The sequence below is a fragment of the Ciconia boyciana genome, chromosome 4, assembly GCF_034638445.1.
Source record: "Ciconia boyciana chromosome 4, ASM3463844v1, whole genome shotgun sequence".
Taxonomy (NCBI): domain Eukaryota; kingdom Metazoa; phylum Chordata; class Aves; order Ciconiiformes; family Ciconiidae; genus Ciconia; species Ciconia boyciana.
The window spans coordinates 45822168-45844984 of NC_132937.1; the positions used below are offsets into that span (position 1 = coordinate 45822168).

Here is a 22817-nt window from a genome sequence, read left to right on the forward strand (position 1 = left end):
CTACCACCAGTATGGCTATTGCCATCCAGATTAGCAGGAATTTCTTTTAATATAATTTTCCTTTGTTTTTCCTGAATGGATAGATTCAAGTTCCTCTTCTGGTGAAGTCAGAGCTCCATGGAATATCACTGTGTCCCCACATGCAACCTGGAAATTTCTTGAAACTAAGTCTTCTATTTGCCATAATGGGCAGAGCATAGCTATTCCAACCTCTAATTTAATTCTCCTGCCTCTTTCTTATTGTCTTTTTCTGGCTTGTGTCCAGTCAGAGTCTTGCTTAGCCAGCCAAGGTAAATCTCAGCTTGTAACTTCTGGCTGTGACCAGTTTGGCAAGATGAAAGTGAAGAGAAGATTGCCTCCCACAGTCTAGCGAGAGGAAATTAACAGTAACCTAGCCAAACATCTTCCAGAGCCAAAGGCGTAAAGCCAGGGTTCAGAATTCATTAATGGGCCTCAGACCGTGTTCTTTCACGTGGTCATCCATCAAAGGTACGATGAGCAACAGCGACAGAAACGGCATTTCTCTACTTTTGGCAGTTCCTTCGGCTCTTCCCCCCCTCCAAATACACACACACTTTATAGCTTTTTACTCTGCAAGTCTGAGTGTATTAAAAGCTGCTACCCAGCTGACCTCCTTGCTCCTTACCAAGTACCTCTAGTGCCTTGTAAGAGATTTGCACGCATAGTTTTTTAGTGAATGAGCTGCCATTAACTAAGGTGACTTATTTATTTAAACTTTTACAACTTCAGAAATTTAATTTGTTTCAGAGTCCCTCCTCCTGTTTGTGTTTCAATCACTTAAGGTTGATAACAAAATAGATTTTTCACTATGTACTACAAGCAGAGCCGCTTCATTTCCCAAAAGAAATGGTACTATGTCAGTGCTTCCCAGCACAGGCTAGCAATGCAATTATCCCTATTTTTTCAACCTTCAGTCTCACCAGCTAAATTTGTCAATTTTGTCTTTGAGCTACACAGTCAGTTCTTTGACTCTACTCTAGCGAGTTCATGAGGAATTGTCAGTCCTCTTCTGGGGCACTCTCCAGAGTCCATTCATCATGTCATGTGCTTTTTGATGGACAGAGAGATCAACCTAGAGTCACCACCACATGGCTGGTAATTCTTCTCGAAGACATATATTTGTCTCAGGGCACCTTCAGGCACTATTTTCATGTGTAAAATAGGCATCCCGAGCTACCAAACAATGGAGGAGCAGAAGAAAAGCAGATACAGCTCCACCACAGCTGCCTCCATTTTATCAAGAAGGGAATTTGGTGCACTATGAGAAAAGGAGTGCTGAGACCAGGGGTGTGTTTCTGTCCTATGCCTCCGACATTTTATCAGGAGTCTGGGAAACCAGGGAGAAAATCAAGAGATGGCTGATGTTTTTCATGATATTTGCTCCTAACATGTCCTTTCATCCACAGTTAGGATCTCCTCTTAGTCTGCTAAGACTCTTAAAAGCACTATTGGGGTCACTATGCTGGAAGGCAGTAACTGATATTCAAGAACCATCTCAACTACATCTGTTTCACTGCTCTCATCCTGTCCACTTAATGGAGCTTTTATGACACATCCAATGAAGTATTTCTCTTACCTCAGTACTAACTGCTTCATCTGAGGGATTGATCAGGACTACAGTTTCTAAGACATCACTTCTGTGGTGAAGAATCTTCTGACCTGCAAGCACAGAGAGAAAAAAAAGAGAGGAAATTAAATTCAACCAGCATGGTTTAAACCAGCTCTTTCCATGAGCTCGTTGTACTTCCCACTGCGTGACAGCTCTCTGGTCACCCAAAGCAGCGCACAGGCCACAGCAACTTCTGTGCTGCTCATCTCTTCAGAAACACCCATGGCATGTGGTCCTGTGGGCCAGAAACACCGCTCTGGAAAATTCAAGGCAATGAAAACAAACTGGCAACAGCACCAGGTCCTGCCCCTTCCCCCTGGCCGGAGGAGTCCCTGTAACTCACCTTGGTCTCACGGAGCTGGTGTGGATCAGGGACTTGAGTAACTGTCACCAGCTGAGCATCTGGCCCTGTATTTTCATGGACATATCTACACCGCAGATAGAGCTGAGATTACACAGACCTGTAACATGCCCAGCTGGTTTTAAATGAGCTTTTCCAGGAACTATTAGCTGCTTAGCTGCAGCAGCAGGGAAGTCAGCATGGGCTGCAAACTTCCTCTGCAAGAAGCAAAGTGAATGCTTGTGCTGTACACTGGCGCTGCCCACCACAGCTAACGAGCACAATTTGTGAGACAGGCAAAGGAGCCCAGGGGTGTCCTCGCTGCCCACCACCACCAGCACCGTCCTGCACGGCACTCACGTGCTCCCTGTCACACACCGTGGGAGCGCTCCCGAGCCAGGCAGTGCCCCACACAGACCCTGGGTCCCCAGCCACACCAGACGGACCAGGTGAAAGCTGGGACCCACCCTGACAAAACTTTCCTTTCAGCCTTCCACTAATATTGATTAACATTGGGAAACTGCGAGAAATTCATGGAATCATAGAATAATTTACATTGGAAAAGACCTTTAAGATCAAGTCCAACCGTAAACCTAGCACTGCCAAGTCCACCACTAAACCATGTCCCTAAGCACCACATCTACACGTCTTTTAAATATGTCCAGGGATGGCGACTCAACCACTTCCCTGGGCAGCCTGGTCCAATGCTTCACAACCCTTTCCATGAAGAAATCTTTCCTGATATCCAATCTAAACTTCCCCTAGTGCAACTTAAGGCCACTTCCTCCTGTCACTTGTTACCTGGGAGAAGAGACTGACCCCCACCTCTCTACAGCCTCCTTTCAGGTAGTTGTAGAGAGCGATAAGGTCTCCCCTCAGCCTCCTTTTCTCCAGGCTAAACAACCCCAGTTCCCTCAGCTGCTCCTCATCAGACTTGTGCTCCAGACCCTTCACCAGCTTCGTAGCCCTTCATTGGATGTGCTCCAGCACCTCAATGTCTTTCGTGTAGTGAGGGGCCCAAAACTGAACACAGTATTTGAGGTGCGGCCTCACCAGTGCCAAGTACACGGGCACGATCACTTCCCTAGTCCTGCTGGCCACGCTATTTCTGGTACCAGCCAGGATGCCATTGGCTTTCTTGGCCACCTGGGCACACTGCTGGCTCACATTCAGCCAGCTGAATTCCCTATGGGGATGGCTGGACACTTGCCACTCTGCCCTGCTTCATCTTCTTGCTGCTTACAAAAACCGTAGCAAGCAATGTTAGACACAAGAGTGAACGGGCGTACAAATAACAGCTAGCTCCTGAATGAATAATGTCTGGGCAAGCTTGGAGCAGCCTCAGAGCCCACTGGCTTTCATACTTAGTAGTTAGTCTGTCTCTGTATTTAATAGTGATATTCATCTGACTGGGAGTGGATGCCAGAAAAACACAACAGGACTCTGGACATTTTTTTTTTCTCATGTTAATTGGCAAGTTCTTATCAGGGTCTTATTCTGTGAGAACTGCAGTACATTAATTAGCAGCCGTATTGTCATTCAGGAATCCAGACTGGTAATTAGCCCAAAAAAACAGAAGAGCTGTCCCTTCCGAGCAAACTGCGCGGTGCAGTATTAATCAAGTAAAATAATTGCGCTTAAGAGGAAGTACGAGGGACACAGAACAAGTCACCTATTTGCCAACTTAGAAAAACTCCCCTGTACGGAGACATAGAAAAACGAGGCCGAGCACGGCCACGCTGAAAGCAGCTCTGCACGCCAGCCCGGGGCAGGGCGGCCGGCCCGCCTCTCCCGCACCGCCGCGCCGCGGGGCTGCGCCCTGCCCCGGCCCGGCCCGGGTCCCGGCCCGGCCCTGGCCCGGCCGCCCTGCCCCGGCGGCCCTGGTTCTGCCGCCCTGCTCCGGCCCTGCCCCGGCCGCCCCGCTCCGGGCAGCGGGCCCTGCCGGCGCCTGAGATGCCCTCCTCCTCCCTGCCCTGCCTGCACCCCTCCTGCCCCTCTGCTCCTTCTCCTCCACCTCCTCCTCCTCCTTACCCACCGAGCTCGCCATATGCTGCCCCTTTTGCTTTTGCTCTGGGGAAGTCCTGCATTTATAAGCGTAAAAGCTTATAATCAAATGATAGAAAGTGACGGAGAAGGAAAAAAAAGAATGGTCCTAACGTGAGATGAAGTTGTAGTTTACTCTCTTGTGCATGACAGTGCCTAGAGACTTGTGGATAATAATCTAATTGCTTTGAAGAAACCTAGTTTTCTTAACACATATTATTTTTGCTGTACTTCCTTGAAAGAAAGAGACAAACTGTATATTAGGAAAGGGAGGAGGGCACGTCTCCCTCTGCCGCATTCAGTTCTGGCATTACCCTTTGTAATTAAATTTATTTTTATAGCTCTGCTTCCTTGCCTAACAGGACTGCATATATAAGGCTACATTCAATAAAAAACCCAGATGGCTCTGCTACCACAGACTCCTTCAGAAGATGCTCTGCGATCTGATATTTTAGTTATCCTGCAGATTTCCCTCATATTAAGAGATTAGGCAGTGTTTAATGAACGTAGTCTTTACCATTGGTAAGGAAATAAAAGAAATCATCACCCATTAGTTGCCACAGAAATTTCTTGCTTAATAGTTGCTGTGACAGAGCACACACTTTGCTTCAGGCCAGGCTAAGCCTCATGTATGATTATATGACATTAACACATTAAACACAGGTAGAAAAGAAGTGCATTAGCCACATGCAAAGTTAGACAAAGATGCATAGTGTCAAAGCACCCACTTCGGACTTCACCAAAGCCACTCCAAGTCTATGCATCAAGCTATCTGCGTAGCTGGGGGGTATTTGACATGAGGAGTCGCAACTCCTGCTGATCAGCACCAGTGGTGGTTACTTACATCCTATGCTCCCGTGGGCCAGACACCCAGCTCCGGTGGTTGCGTGGTTTCACGCACCCTGAGACTGATTTCCAGAGGCAAGAGTAGAGGTCTGCACCATGTACACGGTGCCTGTTCAGAGCTGCGTGCGTGACTGCCTCCCTCTTTGACTCCTCAGCATCAACATGTGTTACTGCTTATCATACAGGGTGGGGACCCAGCACGGGTGGAATGTGAGTCACTACAAGGGCTCCCATCCCATGTAAAACTTGGGAAGTTTGCAGCTACTTGCTGATATCAGTCACATGGTCCTGTGACCATGTGAGAAATAAAAAAATACATCTTTTATTTAAACTATTTACAATTTTGTAAGAGCAACACAGGCTTACTGCCCAGGTTGATACCCTGAGATGCTCAGCTGGAATGAAGGGAAGTCTCCCACGGGAACAGTTTTATCGAACAGAAATGACCTATCACAGTGTGGGAGCAGAAAGCAGCAACAGCATTTCACAAACTGGCAGGAGACTGTGACTTACTAAACTACAGATGCAGTGGGAGAATCTGAGACTCATGTAGAAGATCTGGGGTTGCTTTAAATTAACTCTACTGGATTTTTGCAGCCCATCTCTACACATTTGACAGAACATTTCTGTGATGTGTCAGAGGACGAAAGGAAGAAACTTCCAGGTTGCACAGAAGTGGCTGCATGGATAGATATCACCTGCCTATAGTTTCTGGAGAGCAAGTTGAAGTCCTGTCTAAAGACTTTCAGAAATAAATATTGTGTTTGGAAGAAATCTAAGTATCTGTTCATCCTTGATTTTATTAAGTACAGCTTCAAATTAAAACCAGATATGAATAAAGAGTCTTGGCAGCTGTTTGACTCAGAAGCAGAACAGAGAGGAGAAGTAAACAGCATGTGACAGCTGCTTAAAGGCTGATTTCCACATGCATCATCCCAGTTCCTATGGCCATAGCATTCTATTGCTCCCCTACTTGGCCAAATATCAATGACATTTATAGTAGGATTATTGAGATGGGGATGGTGTCAGTAACATTTCCTAGAGAAGTGACTGAACAGATTTCTAACTTACATAGTTGATCTTTTCAGGCCAATCAAGCAGCATGATCATGGAGCCCACTTTTAACAGTGATTATGTTAATTCTGTGCAAACACAAAATGTAAATGAATGGCAAGGGAAAGAAAGCAAGCCCTCCTTCAAGTCTTGTTTAACGAAGGATCACTACTGACACAGTTCTCCTTACTGGGCATGCCTGTGCAACACCAGCCTATGGGGATGCATGCTGTAGCAAACAAGCTACTCAACAGAGGGGTTCCCATCAGCCCTTCCCACCACCCTGGATGGACACCAGCACTCACTCGCTCCCCATCAATGCCATTCCCGCACAAAGTAACACAGAGAGAGCAGGCAAATCTTTCCTGTGATGATTCTTGGCAGAAAGGGTGAAGGGACAATACATTCTCCCTGAAAATGATGACTGTTTGACACCTGAGCTGGCATTCAAACACAACCCTTTGGCAACTTTAAACATCTTTTCTTTTTCATTGTAAAGAACTTTAAAGTATCATTTCTCTGTCAGAAGACATGACTGCTGTGTTACGCCAGTCACCGTGCTGGGTGGCATTTGCAGATGGCACAGCTTGCAAGGCTTGCTAACGAAACTTCCCACAAGCCATGGCTAGCCAGTGAACTCTCTGCAGCTGGAAACATTCAGTGTAGTTCAGTGTTGCAATGTAGTGCCTCCAGGTTGACAGTGGGGAGGTTTGGGGGCTGGTCAAAATTACAGCATTATTTGACAATTTATGCCCATTGATCTTTGGGTTGAATACAAGGAAAAATAGATTTATTCAGTTAGCATAAGAAATAGCAACCATCAGATAACCAGTCATCCAGAACTCTGAATACTCTGTTGATAACATAGAACAATCATGCTGAACACAAGGTTAACATGTCTTGTTTGGAGTTTGGAATTTGAAGTCTTGTTTGGAATTTGAAGTCTACTGCACTTGTAGTAGTAGTCCATTGCAGTAGTAGTCCACTACTTGCAGTAGTAGTCCACTACTGCACTTGCAAGTAGCTGCAATGCCCAGGGCTCCCCCAGCTGCCCTTGTCTTGTGGAAGAATTTCTGGACATTGAGGGGAGAAAAATCCTCCAAAATGAACCATCCATTCCTACAATTCTTTCTTCAACTCTGAGAAGATGTCTTTAACAGACAAATACAGTCACTGAGGAAAAGGTATTTTCCCAACAGGTTAGCGCTGTGTTTGAGGAGCAGTAACATGCAACCTTTTTCCTCAACATTTCTGGGTATAGAAGGCAGGAAAGGCTTGGTGTATTTTAATTCCTACTCAGGACAATACCCTGTTTATTGATATCCACAAGATTTACTCCTTGCTGCCTTTACATCCATGGTAAGCAAGAGCTGGATGACTGAAAAATATTACCAGCTAAGGATTTAATATATGTGAGTATATATACAGGGGACTTGGAGGTGAGATGGGGGAAGAGAGGAGGGGTTTTACACTCCATTTCTATGCATCCAAGCACTAAAGGTCAAGGCGTGAGCAAATCAGACACTCTTTTACATTTAATTAATTTGGTAGAAGAAAATACGCCTTTAGCAAAAACAGAAGTAATAAATAGCCTGAGGAACACAACAAAGGCCTTCACCACTGAACAAGAGGTCAGATGGAGCACAGTCCTTGAGCTGCTAAGGCTCTGACAGACAGTATTGGGGTTTGTCAGTCACTACACTGGAAAGCAATAACTGATGTTCAAGAATCGTCTCAACTACATCTGTTTCAGATTTACCATGACTGATTAAGGTTATTGGAAGGTTATCATATCCCTTGGACATGATATATTTAAAACAATAAATTCCTTTGGAAAAAAAGGAGCTTTTTGCCTTGCCAACAGTAATGCAATAACAGATACATTTTAAATAACTGCAAACTCCTCATTGTTTCACATTTTGCTAGTGGGGACTTCAAATTCGTCCTCCAAAAAAGACATGTTAACCTTGTGTTCAGCATGATTGTTCTATGTTATCAACAGAGTATTCAGAGTTCTGGATGACTGGTCATCTGATGGTTGCTATTTCTTATACTAACTGAATAAATCTATTTTTCCTTGTTTTCAACCCAAAGATCAATGGGCATAAATTGTCAAATAATGCTGTAATTTTGACCAGCCCCCAAACCTCCTCACTGTCAACGTGGAGGCACTACATTGCAACAACGATTCCCGACCAAGGAGAAAGGATCAAGACCCCCTTTTACAGCAGATTATCAATTATCTGAAGAAATCTTGCGTAAATGATATGGAGCACTCCATCCTCTTCACCTTCTCCGTTGAGACGGGGCCACCAGAGCATGTTAAGTTTCCTGCTGACCTAAACTGCAAGCTGGAGAAATAGGTAAGTGTACAGCATTAAGCAAGGCAGTGGGTTTTACAGAGTTGCCAAAGCAAATTCTGATGTTGTAAAACTCTGGAGTTCTGTATCTGCAAGTAAGAAAAAAATTATTTGCTGACTTGATGGAGAAATGGCTGTATAATGTCCAGGCACTGGACTACGAGAGCAGAACTTTGGAAAGCCCCTTCCAGGCACACTTTGAAAACCCTGCAGGTGATGCCGGGGGCTGCAGAGGCTAATCAGTCAGTCTTGTAACTAGCTGACATGATGGGGAGTGCATAACACAGGCATAACTCCATTTACGTCAGAGAAGACAGATTCACTGCCTCCAGGGCTCAATTCAGCCCAATGACTTCTTAAATTTAAGCTGGGTGCAAGGAAGGTATAGTCATTTTTTCCAGCAAGAACTCTTATATATGTACGAATATTGGAGTACTTTACACATTTCTAGGTGAAAATAAAATCCCTGCCTGCTAGGATGCTGAGTTGGCGTGACAGCTGTGAACAAAAAGTCAGCTCCGCTAACATTGCTGAGCCCTCTGATGGTAACAAAGATTTGGAAGAGTGACACTGACTGCAAAGTGTGACTGTTTTCCTTGTAATTTTTTAAACCTGCTTGCTCTGAACACAATGGTTAGTTCAGACTCATATCTAATGTTATGTGCTTTTTACAGAGAATTATGTGTTGTCTCCGCAAAGTTAGGGTAATCCTTCTTGCATCTGATCTGCTGGAATACTGAACTGTGTTGTGACTCTGCAGGAAGCATAAATCCCTGTTTTATCTTCTCCCTCTCCTTGCATAAATGGAATTCATATTCAAGTTTCATACGTTTCAGCTGCAACCTGGTGACAGTTAAATGTTTTTCCTATTCACGTCTGACTTGCAACAGTTATAAACTACAAGTCCTGAGAGGCAATGTCCTCCAGCATGTTGTATTTTAGGATTTTTAAGCTCACGTTTAGTTAATGAAATAAGGCTAGTTGCATATAATTTCATTATAGTTCTTGGATAAGTCCTTATCTGTCAGATCTCATTTGGGTTTATACTTCCAGATAATAATAGAGCCCTGAAAGTGGAAGGCTAGACAGAAGATGATGATGCAGCCTGAACAGTAACTGCAAGATTCAGCCTCCAGTTGCCTCCACACGAACCCAGTCCACCAATCCATGCTCAGGACTCTTGAACAGCAGTGAGGGAAAGCAAGCCGACCTGTTTGCACTAATATTCATAGCTGGATTCATATCTTCTGCCTCAAACTTTAATCTCTAATACTTGCAGACTTACGAACTGAGCTGTGCTAGGAGCTGCTGCAAGAACTACAAGTGATCGCAGGAGACTTCACCGCTCTGCGACTCATTCCCACTGAAATCTCCTGAAGTAAATTCAAGGCATTAAATCATGTTTTCACATGTCCTGTTGATCAACAGACTAATTGTATCAACTTTTCACACTAAACATAGATTTCTTGCACTATTTGCCAACTTCGTGTGACATCTAATTTGCTGCCAAAATACAGCCATTTACCAAGTGGAAGCAAACTGCTGGCCTTTCATGCCCATCTGTTACTGTCAGGGGCAAATTATTACCCTCAACTGTCATTCCCCACCTTCAGAAACAGTATTGTTCACATAATTCTTGATGTTTCACAATTTCAGGGCTCTACAAAGGACTGCTAAAGCATTAAAAATCTCTTCTGAACAAAGTAGTACTACAAAAAGTACTCCAAAACAAAAGTTGAAGCAAATCAGTCTAAAGCACAATAACAACGATAGTTTATATATTATATTTTTAATGCCTACTAAAATAGGTTTATCTCCCAAAAAGGGGATATGCCACAAAAACTGAACCAAGTACCCTAGGGATTTCATTATCTATTTCACTGAGACTCTGGACAGGAGTGAAATTTAAAACCAAGATTGCTGAAGACCTCAATAAAATCAGAGTGAAAGAGAACAAGAATACACCTCCTGTTTATATACTGAACTTGCGATAGTAGTGGAATCCAATGCTCTTGATAAATGGGTTCACCTTTGACTTTGCTTAAGGAAAAATATATCCAGTAGTCAGTCAACAGCACTAATCTGTTCAATGCATTCAGCTGCAAGTTATTGCTATTGATCATTAAAATTTGCTACCGACAGGAAAAAGACTAACCTTGTCTTGAAGTGAGTGACTGTCTTTACTTATTGGAATACTTCTTTGATTAAGAAACCAAACATTCCTTATCCATCCTACAATAACCAATTATTCCCAATACCTAAGATTTCATATTCCTGGGGAACTATTCAATATCCTAACCAGCTGTTGTAGAGGTAGCGGGTCCCTGGCAGCAGTCTTTGCTTTCTCATCCGATGCCTGATTGTTGCTGTAGTCAGACATGGCTGTCTCTGAACCCTGACATTTCTGTTCTTTCGTTGACCTGTGCCATTTACAATTCACGTGGTGGATAAAGCTCAAATCCCAAAAGCCTTGTCCACTCTTTGGCAGCACTGTGATTTCAGTGAGAGGATGGCAAGCAAAGGACATAAATCTGAACTGCCACAGCTGGAATTACATTTTGCAGACAGGCAAGTGCAGCTTTATGACCCTACTCCAAGAAATTATCTCCTGTAATCATAGGAAGGAAAAAAAAAGGAGAGTTTAGAGAGTAGAGCAGTTTAATATCTGGGCAGAAAGAGAGGGAAGAGTGGTAGCTGTTTACCAGAGGGCCATGCGATGTCCCTAATCATGAGAACTGCCTTGTTCAATAGCGTGGCTGTAGTAAGTGTGGCTTTGAGAAGCAAAAACCCTATCCCAAGTGTCTGACATGGGCTTTCACCACCAATTCATTTACCTGAAGTCACCATCTCCCTCAGGAACCACCCTTCCAACCTTGAAACGAGAGGTTTCAGAGACAGCTAGAAGACTGCTGCACTCATCAACATGGAAAACTTCGTATTTACCTTTATGTCTTATTCTTCAGTTATTTTGCCCTAAAAGCCTTTTTGTATAAATTGTATAGTCTTTTCCATTACTTTCAAGGCAATACGTAGCACTTATTAATGCTCCATATAAACAAAACTTAGGCTTTTCCTCCAAAATATTCACAGTTCAGAGTGGCTTCCTGAAATGCGTATTTTAATCTTGTTTAGGAATATTTCCACATACTGGTTTTGTAGATTAAAACTATAGAGACACTGTGATCTCTGAACAACTACTTTCACAATGAATTTTATCTTTAGAACTCATCTGATAGGTGTGAAAGGATTTTAACCCCATACAATAGAGATAAGGAAACAATTTCCAAGGTCATACAGAAACAGAAACCTGAATCTTCAGAAGCCAACCAGGGTGCTGCAGCTACACGATCCTTTTGGTTCTGCAAGGTACATCACTTCTGTGTTGTGCATTAGAAAATACTGAATACTTAAGAAGTTATGCATAATGGATTATTTTTTAGATGGACCCCCTAAGCCACCTTTAACTACTTCCCAAAGCTGAAATTCTTCCATAAACCACTTGCTTGGCTATTAAGAGGTGTGTATTATTTAACAACTAATCACGTTATCACTGCAGACCTTGAAATTCTAGCTACAAATGGCAACAGAAAACAGAAACCCACACCCACTGAAATTTGTGAGAATTTTGTCCAGGACTATCTAGGCAAAAGCAAAGCAATTTAATCTTTTTCCTCTCTCTTTTGTATTTCATAAACTTGAGGCAGGCAGGTAGGCAAATGTGAGATTCTCTGCAAGCAATTGTCTTGAGTTACACATCTCCCTTACAAGTAATAATCTTAAAAAGCTGTTAACAGCAACTTAGTAAATTAATGGCATGTATACTACGGTCAGCCCTATATTTTTAGGCTGTAATCCTTTCACTGTCTCATGTTAATCTCTCTCCTACTCTTAAATCTTAAATGCATAGAAAATGGCAAGGGCAGCTATATGATATGCTGCAGAACTGATCCATGGATCTGGAGCTTTAGTTTTCAGCTGCACAGCACGTTGCCCCGCTACTGCATAGAAACTGGCAGCCAACGTGCACCACGATGGGAGACTGCGGTGATGCAGAGCTGACTCATCAGTCCTGAAGGTCAATGAAAGTCCTCGTCTGAGCCTGCATTTGGGAGTATTACTAACCAGGGAAGAGAAAGAGAGCTGCACAACATCAGACTCTTCCAGAAACAACCTTCTCTGTCTAGAAAGAAGGAAATGTCTTTTTTTACCACTGAAAACAACTTGGACCTAGAAACTAAAATAATCTTGAGCAGAGCAGACCAATTCCCAGTGTAATTTATTTGCAATGGTCCCCACAATGTGATATTTTAACTTCTCTCAGTTATACAGAAAAGCAATCTCTCACATCCCAACTCAGTGTTAACTGTCAAATAGCCAAATAAAATCTTATTTGGAAAAAATACTACTTCTTTCTCAATACCTCTGTGGCTCATTACCTCACATTCCACTGTTTATTGAACAGCACCATATATAAGGAAATCTTAAAGGTGCAGGAGCAGGCCATCCCCATGTGCCGAAAGACGAGCTGGCATGCAAGAAGACCGGCCTGGCTGAACAGAGAGCTTAGGCTGGAACTCAGGAAAAAAAGGAGATTTTTTGACCTTTGGAAGAAGGGGCAGGCAACTCAGGAGGACTACAATGATGTTGTTTGGTTATGCAGGGAGAAAATTAGAAGGGCCAAAGCCCAGCTGGAACTTAATCTGGCTACAGCCATAAAAGACAATAAAAAATGTTTCTATAAATACATTAGCAACAAAAGGAGGGCTAAGGAGAATCTCCATCCTTTATTGGATGCGGGGGGAAACACAGTGACAAAGGATGAGGAAAAGGCTGAGGTACTTAATGCCTTCTTTGCCTCAGTCTTTAATAGTAAGACCAGTTGTTCTCTGGGTACCCAGCCCTCTGAGCTGGAAGACAGGGATGGGGAGCAGAATGAAGCCCCCATAATCCAAGGTGAAATGGTTAGTGACCTGCTACACCACTTAGACACACACAAGTCTATGGGACCAGATGGGATCCACTCAAGCATACTGAGGGAGCTGGCAGAAGTGCTCACCAAGCCACTTTCCATCATTTACCAGCAGTCCTGGCTAACCGGGGAGGTCCCAGGTGACTGGAGGTTAGAAAATGTGACACCCATCCAAGAAGGGCCAGAAGGAGGACCTGGGGAACTACAGGCCTGTCAGCCTGACCTCGGTGCTGGGGAAGGGTATGGAGCAGCTCATCTTGAGTGCCATCATGCAGCACGTACAGGACAACCAGGCGATCAGGCCCAGCCAGCATGAGATTATGAAGGGCAGGTCCTGCTTGACCAACCTGATCTCCTTCTATGACAAACTGACCCACTTGGAGGATGAGGGGAAGGCTGTGGATGTTGTCTATCTAGACTTCAGTAAAGCCTTTGACACGGTTTCCCACAGCATTCTCCTGGAGAAACTGGCTGCTCATGGCTTGGACGGGTGTACTCTTCGCTGGGTAAAAAACTGCTGGATGGCTGGGCCCAAAGAGTGGTGGTGAATGGAGTTTACTCCAGTTGGCGGCCGGTCACAAGTGGTGTTCCCCAGGGCTCAGTACTGGGGCCAGATCTGGACGAGGGGATCAAGTGCACCCTCAGAAAGTTTGCAGATGACACCAAGTTGGGTGGGAGTGTTGATCTGCTTGAGGGTAGGAAGGCTCTACAGAGGGATCTGGACAGGCTGGATCCATGGGCCTAGGCCAATTGTATGAGGTTCAACAAAGCCAAGTGCTGGGTCCTGCACTTGGGTCACAACAACCCCATGCAACGCTACAGGCTTGGGGAAGAGTGGCTGGAAAGCTGCCTGGTGGAAAAGGACCTGGGGGTGTTGGTCAACAGCTGGCTGAATATGAGCCAGCAGTGTGCCCAGGTGGCCAATAGCATCCTGGCTTGTGTCAGCAATAGTGTGGCCAGCAGGAGTAGGGAAGTGATCGTCCCCTTGTACTTGGCACTGGTGAAGCCGCACCTTGAATACTGTGTTCAGTTTTGGGCCCCTCACTACAAGAAAGACATTGAGGTGCTGGAGTGTGTCCAGAGAAGGGCAACGAAGCTGGTGAAGGGTCTGGAGAACAAGTCTTATGAGGAGCGGATGAGGGAACTGGGGTTGTTTAGTCTGGAGAAGCGGAGGCTGAGGGGAGACCTTATCGCTCTCTACAACTACCTGAAAGGAGGGTGTAGCGAGGTGGATGTCAGTCTCTTCCCTCAAGTAACAAGCCATAGGACAAGACAAAATGTCCTGAAGTTGTGTTAGGGGAGCTCGAGATTGGATATCAGGAAAAATTTCTTCATGGAAAGGGTTGTGAAGCATTGGAACATGCTGCCCAGGGAAGTAGTTGAGTCGCCATCCCTGGAGGTGTTTAGAAGACATGTAGATGTGGTGCTTAGGGACGTGGTTTAGTGGTGGAGTTAGGTGGCAGTGCTAGGTTAACGGTTGGACTTGATGATCTTAAAGGTCTTTTCCAACCTAAACAATTCTATGATTCTATGATCATAATTCACAGGACTGGTTAGAAGCTTAAGTGTTCTTTTGTTATACCAAGTGCCCAGTATATTCACATTACAAACAAAACCATTTACTGGGCTGTTAGAGATGCTAAGCAAATTTGTGCTTCAAAGGAAAAGTGCTTGGGACTTTTTTCAAGGGCTGCTTTTTATGGAAAATAAACATCAGATTTATTTTAATGACTTCTTATAACAAAATATGATTGTGCCAATCTGCATTAAATAACATAGTGTCTAACTCAAATCCAAGTGCACTCCATAGGAAAATTGCTACTGAGCTCAATGAGGAATGGAAAAGATTCTCTGATTATAAATAATCTCCTGTTGAAAAAAGATAGGGAACATCAGCATTATGTTTCTCCTTAATGGAATTCAAGCAAGTAGCCAAGATCCTTCCTGTATTTAAAAAAAACCAAACAAACAAACCTCAGTTAAATGTACTTTATTTCCTTTCAAATGTTGCCGTTGCTAAAACCTCCTTTTTATATCCTTTGATTTTATATCCTCCTTTTTATATCCTTCCATTACCTCCCTGTGCTGCAGTGCCTGGCTGTACCATTCTGCCCTCACCATCCCGCCTGCCAGGGAAGAGAAGTTCGCTCAGAGCTTTTTCCTTTTCTCTGCAGCACTCTGTGCAGATGCTTCCTTGCACTTCACTGCAACTCCCACCTTCATATGGAAAATGGAGCACAGCAGCATCAGGGAAAAGCTGATGTAAATGCAAAATGTGCAGCAAAGGGATAAATACTGAAATTAATATTTCAGAAAAAAATAATTTCAGAAGTCTGCCTTTCCTCTTCCCAGACATCTCTACCTGAATACATTTTTAGCCTTTTACTCCCTCCCTTCAGGGAGAAGTCTCTGAATTTTGATCATTTCAGAAGGTCTCTGTTAATGTTTCCAAATTGCCACAGCCTACTTACTAATGGGTTTTTATCACTGTGGCAGCTGAAGCCAAACCCAAAGCTCCAATTAAAATCCTCTGGGGGATATTTCTGGTCTTGGGGTCATTGCTGCATATGCAACTTAGTTTTAAGCTCATCTGCCATCTCTGTCGAAAGTCAGACAAGTCAATACAACCTATAGGAGTTTCACACATGGGGAATCCATTCTTTCCCTCAAGCACATTTTCTTTGGCATGTATTTATTAAAGTTTCTCAGTTTATATATAATTTCTATCCTTCCTCCTAGTTCAAATCAGAGAAGGATTTCATTGCCTTGGCAGTCCGTGAATAATGAATGACACATCTGTCTGCAAGCACTATGGGCTGTTGCAGGGAGCCTTGCACTCCAGATTAGACACTTTGCAGTATATACAATTATTTATGGTTGAATCTTCCTACAGTCTGGCAATCAATAAGTTTTTTTGGGAAAAAACCCTACCTTTGATACTTATACTGTAACATTTATTATGTACAATAAAAGTCCCAGGTTGTTTGCCAAAATACCTCCTTAAACATAATTTACCTAGTGGTGCTCTTTGAAGAACTGTGAAGTTATTCTTTCACAAGTAACATCACAGCCTTATTGCTGTTTCCTGAACAAATCACACAATCATAATAGCTGTATTACAGTGGAAAAGTTACATTTTTTAATACTTGGGTTTACTTTTGTGTGCTTTAGAAACTTGTCATTCTGTTAAACGTATTATTACTATCAACTAATTTATCAGTTGTGGAATATCCTTGAGTCTCTGCAACCACTGCAAAACCTAAGATGTGCTGTTTGTAAGCCTTTAATGAGAACCAGGTTTAAGCTTTTCCCCTGGCCACCATCCAGCTTCCCAGCTCCATGGGAAAACTTACCCAAAGCTTTTATTTTCCTTTACATATAGTCAGTGAAAAAAGCCGTGATGATACGCAGTGTTGCTAATCAATTTCTGGACATGAATTCACTGTCCTATTCTAGCAGCAACCGCTTCCCTGGTCTGAAAGAGCAGAGGAACTGTTCTGCCTGAAGACAGAGATCTTGCTCTGCCAAGAGAGAGACTCACTTGAAAGCCTCAAAACACCTTCATCCTCCGATTCTTTACTGGATGCATGCAATTCTCCACCGTGATGGTTTAATACAAATTGCAAATGTAATATGAAATCAGTTGCCTCTGCGTACAATACAGGCAGGTACTATTAATTAATTCCAGATTTTACAAAGAAGAAAATGAGAAGGCGCACCTGCCAGCTTGATGTTTCAGCACAAAGGGAACATTCTTTTGGCTTTCATTTCTGGAATTAAAACGAGCCATAAAGTAGTCCCTCCAGTCTTTGGCCTTAAATTTTCTGATGATGTGCTTAAGTACAAACAATTGGACTACATTACAAGATTGAAAAAGTCAATGCTATCCTGTAATTAGAACATCAGAAACAGGGAGGGAGGGAAAAAACGACAAGTATCTTCAGGAAATACAAACCCATATCCAAATATTATCTTGAAAAGTCAATGTCTTTAATACCTAAACTAAAATTAACAAAGCAATTACCCTCATCAGTGGTGGAAACTTTAGTATCAAAAAGCAATGTATGAACAACAAATAGTGATAGCTCATATCCACTGATATGATACAAGAAAAAAATACCCACTAACGGAAGTCAAAGGGCTTGGAAATCAGAAATCAATGAACCAGCAAGTGTGAACGCAAAACCTGGCCCTCTTGACGAAGTGGGCAGACTCCAGAGGCCAGTCAAGAGTCTAGCTTGGATTTTGTTTTTCACTACTGGCCCTGTACACTCTCCCTGCACCAACTTCTGTATGGAAAAATAAGTAAGGAACAGATCTAGTTCTGAAAACACCTACTTTAATCTTCAAGTGTTTGAGTTACCATTTCTGATACCCTTTCGTACTGCCAGTCTTCTTCCTAGGAAGAAGCAGATGACCCTAGAAATAGTTCAGGCAGCCTCTGAGCTGAGGAGCAGAGGACTACTCTTGCTGACCCATAATGGGAGGATTCTTTCTGCTTACACAGCCGCAGCAAGCTTTTACAGGAGGGAACAGAATTCACAACTAGTGAAATAGTGGATTAATGTCACCAAACTCCCAGGAAGTCAACTGCAATGCTCAGTATACATCAAAACTAGTTACTTTAAAATGAAAGAAAGCAAAAGCTCACCTTGTCATGGAAAGAAAAAACATTTAATTAAATATGAGCTCTGCCTCAGGTTCTGTCTCTTGCAGCTAAGTCTTCTCACCTTTTCCTATATCTTCATTGTTATTTTGGAACCTCTAATCACCCTTTATACCTCAAAAATACAAATCTCTGAAAACACTTAATGTCACCCAGTGGGAACAGTCGCACAATTTTGGCCTGGTTCTTTGTGAAATTGTTCGAAACCTTTAGCATACCATGATTACTTAAAACTTTAAGGTCTATTATTCCCTTTATGTGCATGCTTAACTCCTATTAATGCCTATGAGAGTTATGTGCATACAACAATGAAAGATTAAACTCTTCATTGTTTAAGAATTGGTGATCAGCCCTGTGCTTCTTTAGGGAAAAACCTCAAGGATATTGCAAGTACTATAGGGAGTTAATCTCATTACACACTACTAACAGCATTTGTGTCAGTGTTTGCTTCTTAAATCAACCATAGGTGACCACCTGGTGCCCTGTAACTGGAAAGCTGCTTCCACAACACATGCACAGACCAGTCTCTGCTTAGGAGATTAATCTGTAAGCTGCTATGAATCTATTCTCCTGACACTTTCTCCCCCACTGAGAACAACATGTGTCTTTATTTTCAGTTTGAATATTTGTAACTCAACAATAGAGCATTTTTAATTACTTTTTAACTACGCAAATGCTTAAAAAAGTTTTTTTTTAAGAATCGTGGATTCAAATACAAAGATATTTAGTTAGTAATAAATATATTGTGATGCTTTTCAGTGCAAACTTCACACAGGCTCATCTTCTTGAGTTACCATGTGATTGGCTTCACCTAGTACTTTCCAAAAGTAAAATTGCTGCAGGGCTGATTTTAAGTACTCTTCAAGACCGCAGTCAGAGAAAATAAAGGTATCAGTAAAAAAGGAACTAGTACACTGAAAACCATATGAGATGTCTCATTTATCAGTGAGATTGTCTTGTCTATAGAAGCTATCTATACTATTCTTAAGTATTCACAGATATTTTTAACTAGGTTGACTTAAAGCATAGCAATTAAATCAGAAGTCATGCCAACTTAAACCAGCTAGTGACCTAGCCCACAAATCAGTTTTACTGCAGATTTGAACAGAAAGGCCACCAATCACTAAGCAACAGTTTGCAGGCACCAACTGAATAATTAAAGCTGGTTGCATCATACAGATTTCATCATGCTGCAAAAAAAAAATTACCGTTGGCAACCCCTGTTTCTGTATCTGAAATCTAGAAATTTACAAAAATCAAACTTAAGAAAGAGACTCATTCACACTAGGCTTGGTATTAGAATAATTCCTCTGGCTTGCATCTAGTTGCGATGCTTTAGGGTACCGGCAGGAAGAATGGTGATCACCAACTTTTTAAACAAATTTCATCTTTCTAATTACTTTTAGCAATTGACACCAAGTAGCCTCCAGCAATGGATTGCCAAGATGAGAGTTTAAAGATAATTAGAGAAGATGCACTTACAAATGTGTCAAAACTGAAATCTAGAGATGTGTTGGCAGGATATTGTTAATAGAGCTGATGTGTTGATATGGATATAGAGAAATGAAGGCTGCAATTAAAATGGAAACACTGAAGAAAGAAATGTACACGTCTTTTATTTTGTATATTTTAAAATGTGTTGTATCCATATTCCATGTGGGGATTTCATAACGATTGACACTGATAATTTATGAAAGTTGTAGCTCTTGAGCAATACTGGGTGGATCCTAGAGATGTAAGGGTTCTGTTTAAATCAGGGGATCTAGAACAGTTCAGATTTTTAAAGAGAGCCAGCCCACCTTCTCATTTATAAAGATGGTCCCTCCAAGTCTCTGGCCCCTCTCCCCAGCAGGCTCCAGGCTTTGCCTTTATCTCTGTGCACTGGTTGCCCCTGAAAACATGCTCCAGGAGTCCTCAAGTCTGGAGGCTCTCTCCTGAGCCCCAAGGGTCATACTGTTGAAATTATCTTCATACTGTGTTTCCCCAGATAAAACAACTGGGGAAACACATAAAACAACTGTTTTTCCCCAGAAAAAAACAAGTCTTGGGAGTTTCTTAAAAGAAGGTGATATGCAGAAAATCTAGATGACAGGGGAAAAAACCTCAGCACTCACCTAGATGAAAATGAGGGAGTGTGATAAATTCAGTAGACAGAGTAAGTACAGTTTTGTTGAAATTTTTTAAGTATCAATCATTCACCAGTAACCAACAACTTCATTTTGATCTAGCTAGTCTCAAAAATTCCTGTAGGGTTTCCCTGTCGTGGTTTAGCTTCAGTCGGCAACTAAGCCCCACACAGCTGCTTGCTCACCCTCCCCCCCGGTGGGATGGGGGAGAGAATTGGAAGAGCAAAAGTAAGAAAACTCGTGGGTTGACATAAGAACAGTTTAATAATTGGGAAAAAGGAAAAAAATATAATAATAATAATAATAATGATAATAATAATAAAAATTGTAATGAAAAGGAAAACAACAAGAGACAGTGAGAGAGAGGAACAAAACTCGGGGGGGGGGGGGGGAAGTGATGCAACCGCTCACCACCCACTGACCGATGCCCAGCCCATCCCCAAGCAGCGATCGCTGGCCCCCAGCCAGCTCCCCCAGTTTCTATACTGAGCATGACAGTGTGTGGTATGGAATGTCCCTGTGGCCAGTGTGGGTCAGCTGTCCTGGCTGTGCCCCCTCCCAGCTTCTTGTGCACCCGACAGGGCATGGGAAGCTGAAAAGTCCTTGGCTAGTGTAAGCACTGCTTAGCAACAACTAAAATGTCAGTGTGTTATCAACATTATTCTCATCCTAAATCCAAAACACAGCACTATACCAGCTACTAGGAAGAAAATTAACCCTATCCCAGCCAAAACCAGGACATTCCTCCCCCAAATTCTGCAGAATCTAAAGCGGCAAAAGTGGGAATTTTATAGCATTTGGTGTATATATCATTTGGATATTCCTAAGCTTTAATAGCATGCCCTTGGACAGACATGCACTAAAGGAGGCCCATTCCAAGATACCTTGAAGACCATCACTGGAAAAATCAAGAGAAAAACATTTTCCCGATTCAGATACAATGGTGTAACATTGTGTGTTGTCTAAGAACAGATGTCTACAGGGTAAATGAAGAAAGTCAAGTCCAAAAATAACATTAGGACAGTCAAGTGCTGTACAAATTCAGACTGAATGTGCCTCAAGCCACATCTGTCTTATGGTGAACAGTAAGCACTAGGTCTGCACACGTGGCAGGAAGCAAGGCAACATCACTTTTGCACAAAGGGTGAGATTACACTGTGTTCTAAGAAAAAAAGCATTCTATATTGCCTGCATTTCTTAACTTAAAGGTAATTTCTGCAGACCTCCTCTTCAAAGAACAGTCAGTGCACAGTTTTGGGGTTTTTTTAATTTTGTGCTGATACATAAAATGATTCTCTTACTCAACTTGTAGCCCACACAGTGCCACAGGATGTGTTCCGTATCCCACATACCTCATTACTACACAGTCCTACCTAGACTGATGAAAACCTCACCTAATCCTGAGAACCGTGTTACCTTCCTCATTTGAAACAGAACTGGCACAGTGCAACACTGAAATAGCTGATTTTTAAGTACCTGGAAAAAATAAATACCCAGTGATTATAAAAAGAGCTGTTGGTTACAGTGGCTTTCCCCACATAAGCCTAGCAGTGTGGGCTAAATCCCATATGCTGCTACTCAATTTTTAATAGGTCATTGGGCAAAATTTCATTCATTTTTTATGAATGCTTAAGAAAAAACTGGATATGACTGCTGGTAGGCATGGGGTAAGTGATTGTATCTTTACATACAGAGGTTATTTATTCTTTGCATATAGCTATGAAAGATAAAAACATATGTGTTTATCCTTACACCAGGACTGCACTGCTGGGAACATTCAGCACATCCTAAAGCTGCTTGTATACACCCAGTTAAAGGAGAGAACCAGAAGACCCATTTACTGATCTGCAAGGCGTGGGAGCTTTAGAAACAAACCAAGGTCACCCTTGAGGAGAGCAGGTATCACCCAGACATGAGAGGGCCTTGTCACTACCTCAGGATAGTTCACACCGGGAATCCATGAGGAGATTGCACCCCAGTTTTAGGACCCATCCTCTGCGATGATGGGCACTGGCTGCGGCTGAGATCAGAGGGGTTTGCCGAAGTAGGTAAATTTGCTTCCTCATCGCTTCCAGGAAAAACCTGGTGGGTCAGAGCTACACTTTCCAGTGTTTTAAGTAATCACTAACAGGGTGGGAATAAATCAGAATTAGATTTCAAAACAATGTCTCTGGCCCCCTCCCTAGCATGCCTGACTTCCCAGCTTGAAGGTCTCAGCAAGATTCCTGGATTTCCAACAGGTCTTCCTTGCCCTGTTTTCCTGAAATATTGTGAGACAGTACATGTGCCTTTGGTTTTAATTTAGAAGACAACAAAGCACGGGCTACAGTCCAATCAAATTCTAAGCACAGATATTGTCTGGTATGAATATTAGACCCTGACACTAATATTTCATGTGTTCATCAATAAAACCCTCATAATCATAGTTACAATTGAGGGAAATATTTTCTCTTTCATATGCCAAAGAATGAAAAAAAAATCAAAGAATCCCCCCCAAACTGGCACATTTATTTACAAATTGTCCTTGGCTTGGTTGCTATAAAACAAAACCACAAGTTCTTTGGCACAGTTCTCATTGTGTATAGATTTAATCTATTTGCTGTTAGTGAATATTAGATCTTGATATGCAACTGTAAACACATCTCTGCTGTTCCCTCAGGTCAAAGCATGTGGACTTATATTTTATAGATGTATCATCAAGCCACAGAATGTTTGCTGTTATTTCAGTATATTTATAAAATGTCCCATGCCACTCTCCTTTGAATGCTATAAATTGCTTTCATG

At 42.6% G+C, this 22817-nt stretch overlaps 1 protein-coding gene across 1 annotated transcript in view; it reads right to left on the reverse strand.

Moving 5' to 3' along the window:
* Positions 1 to 22817, reverse strand: part of MAP1B (microtubule associated protein 1B) — a 77255-nt gene that overhangs the window by 20213 nt on the left and 34225 nt on the right. Inside the window, exon 3 of the mRNA XM_072858655.1 lies at positions 1598 to 1680. Coding sequence (XP_072714756.1) covers positions 1598 to 1680 — 83 coding nt within the window. The remainder of the gene's footprint in view (positions 1 to 1597; positions 1681 to 22817) is intronic.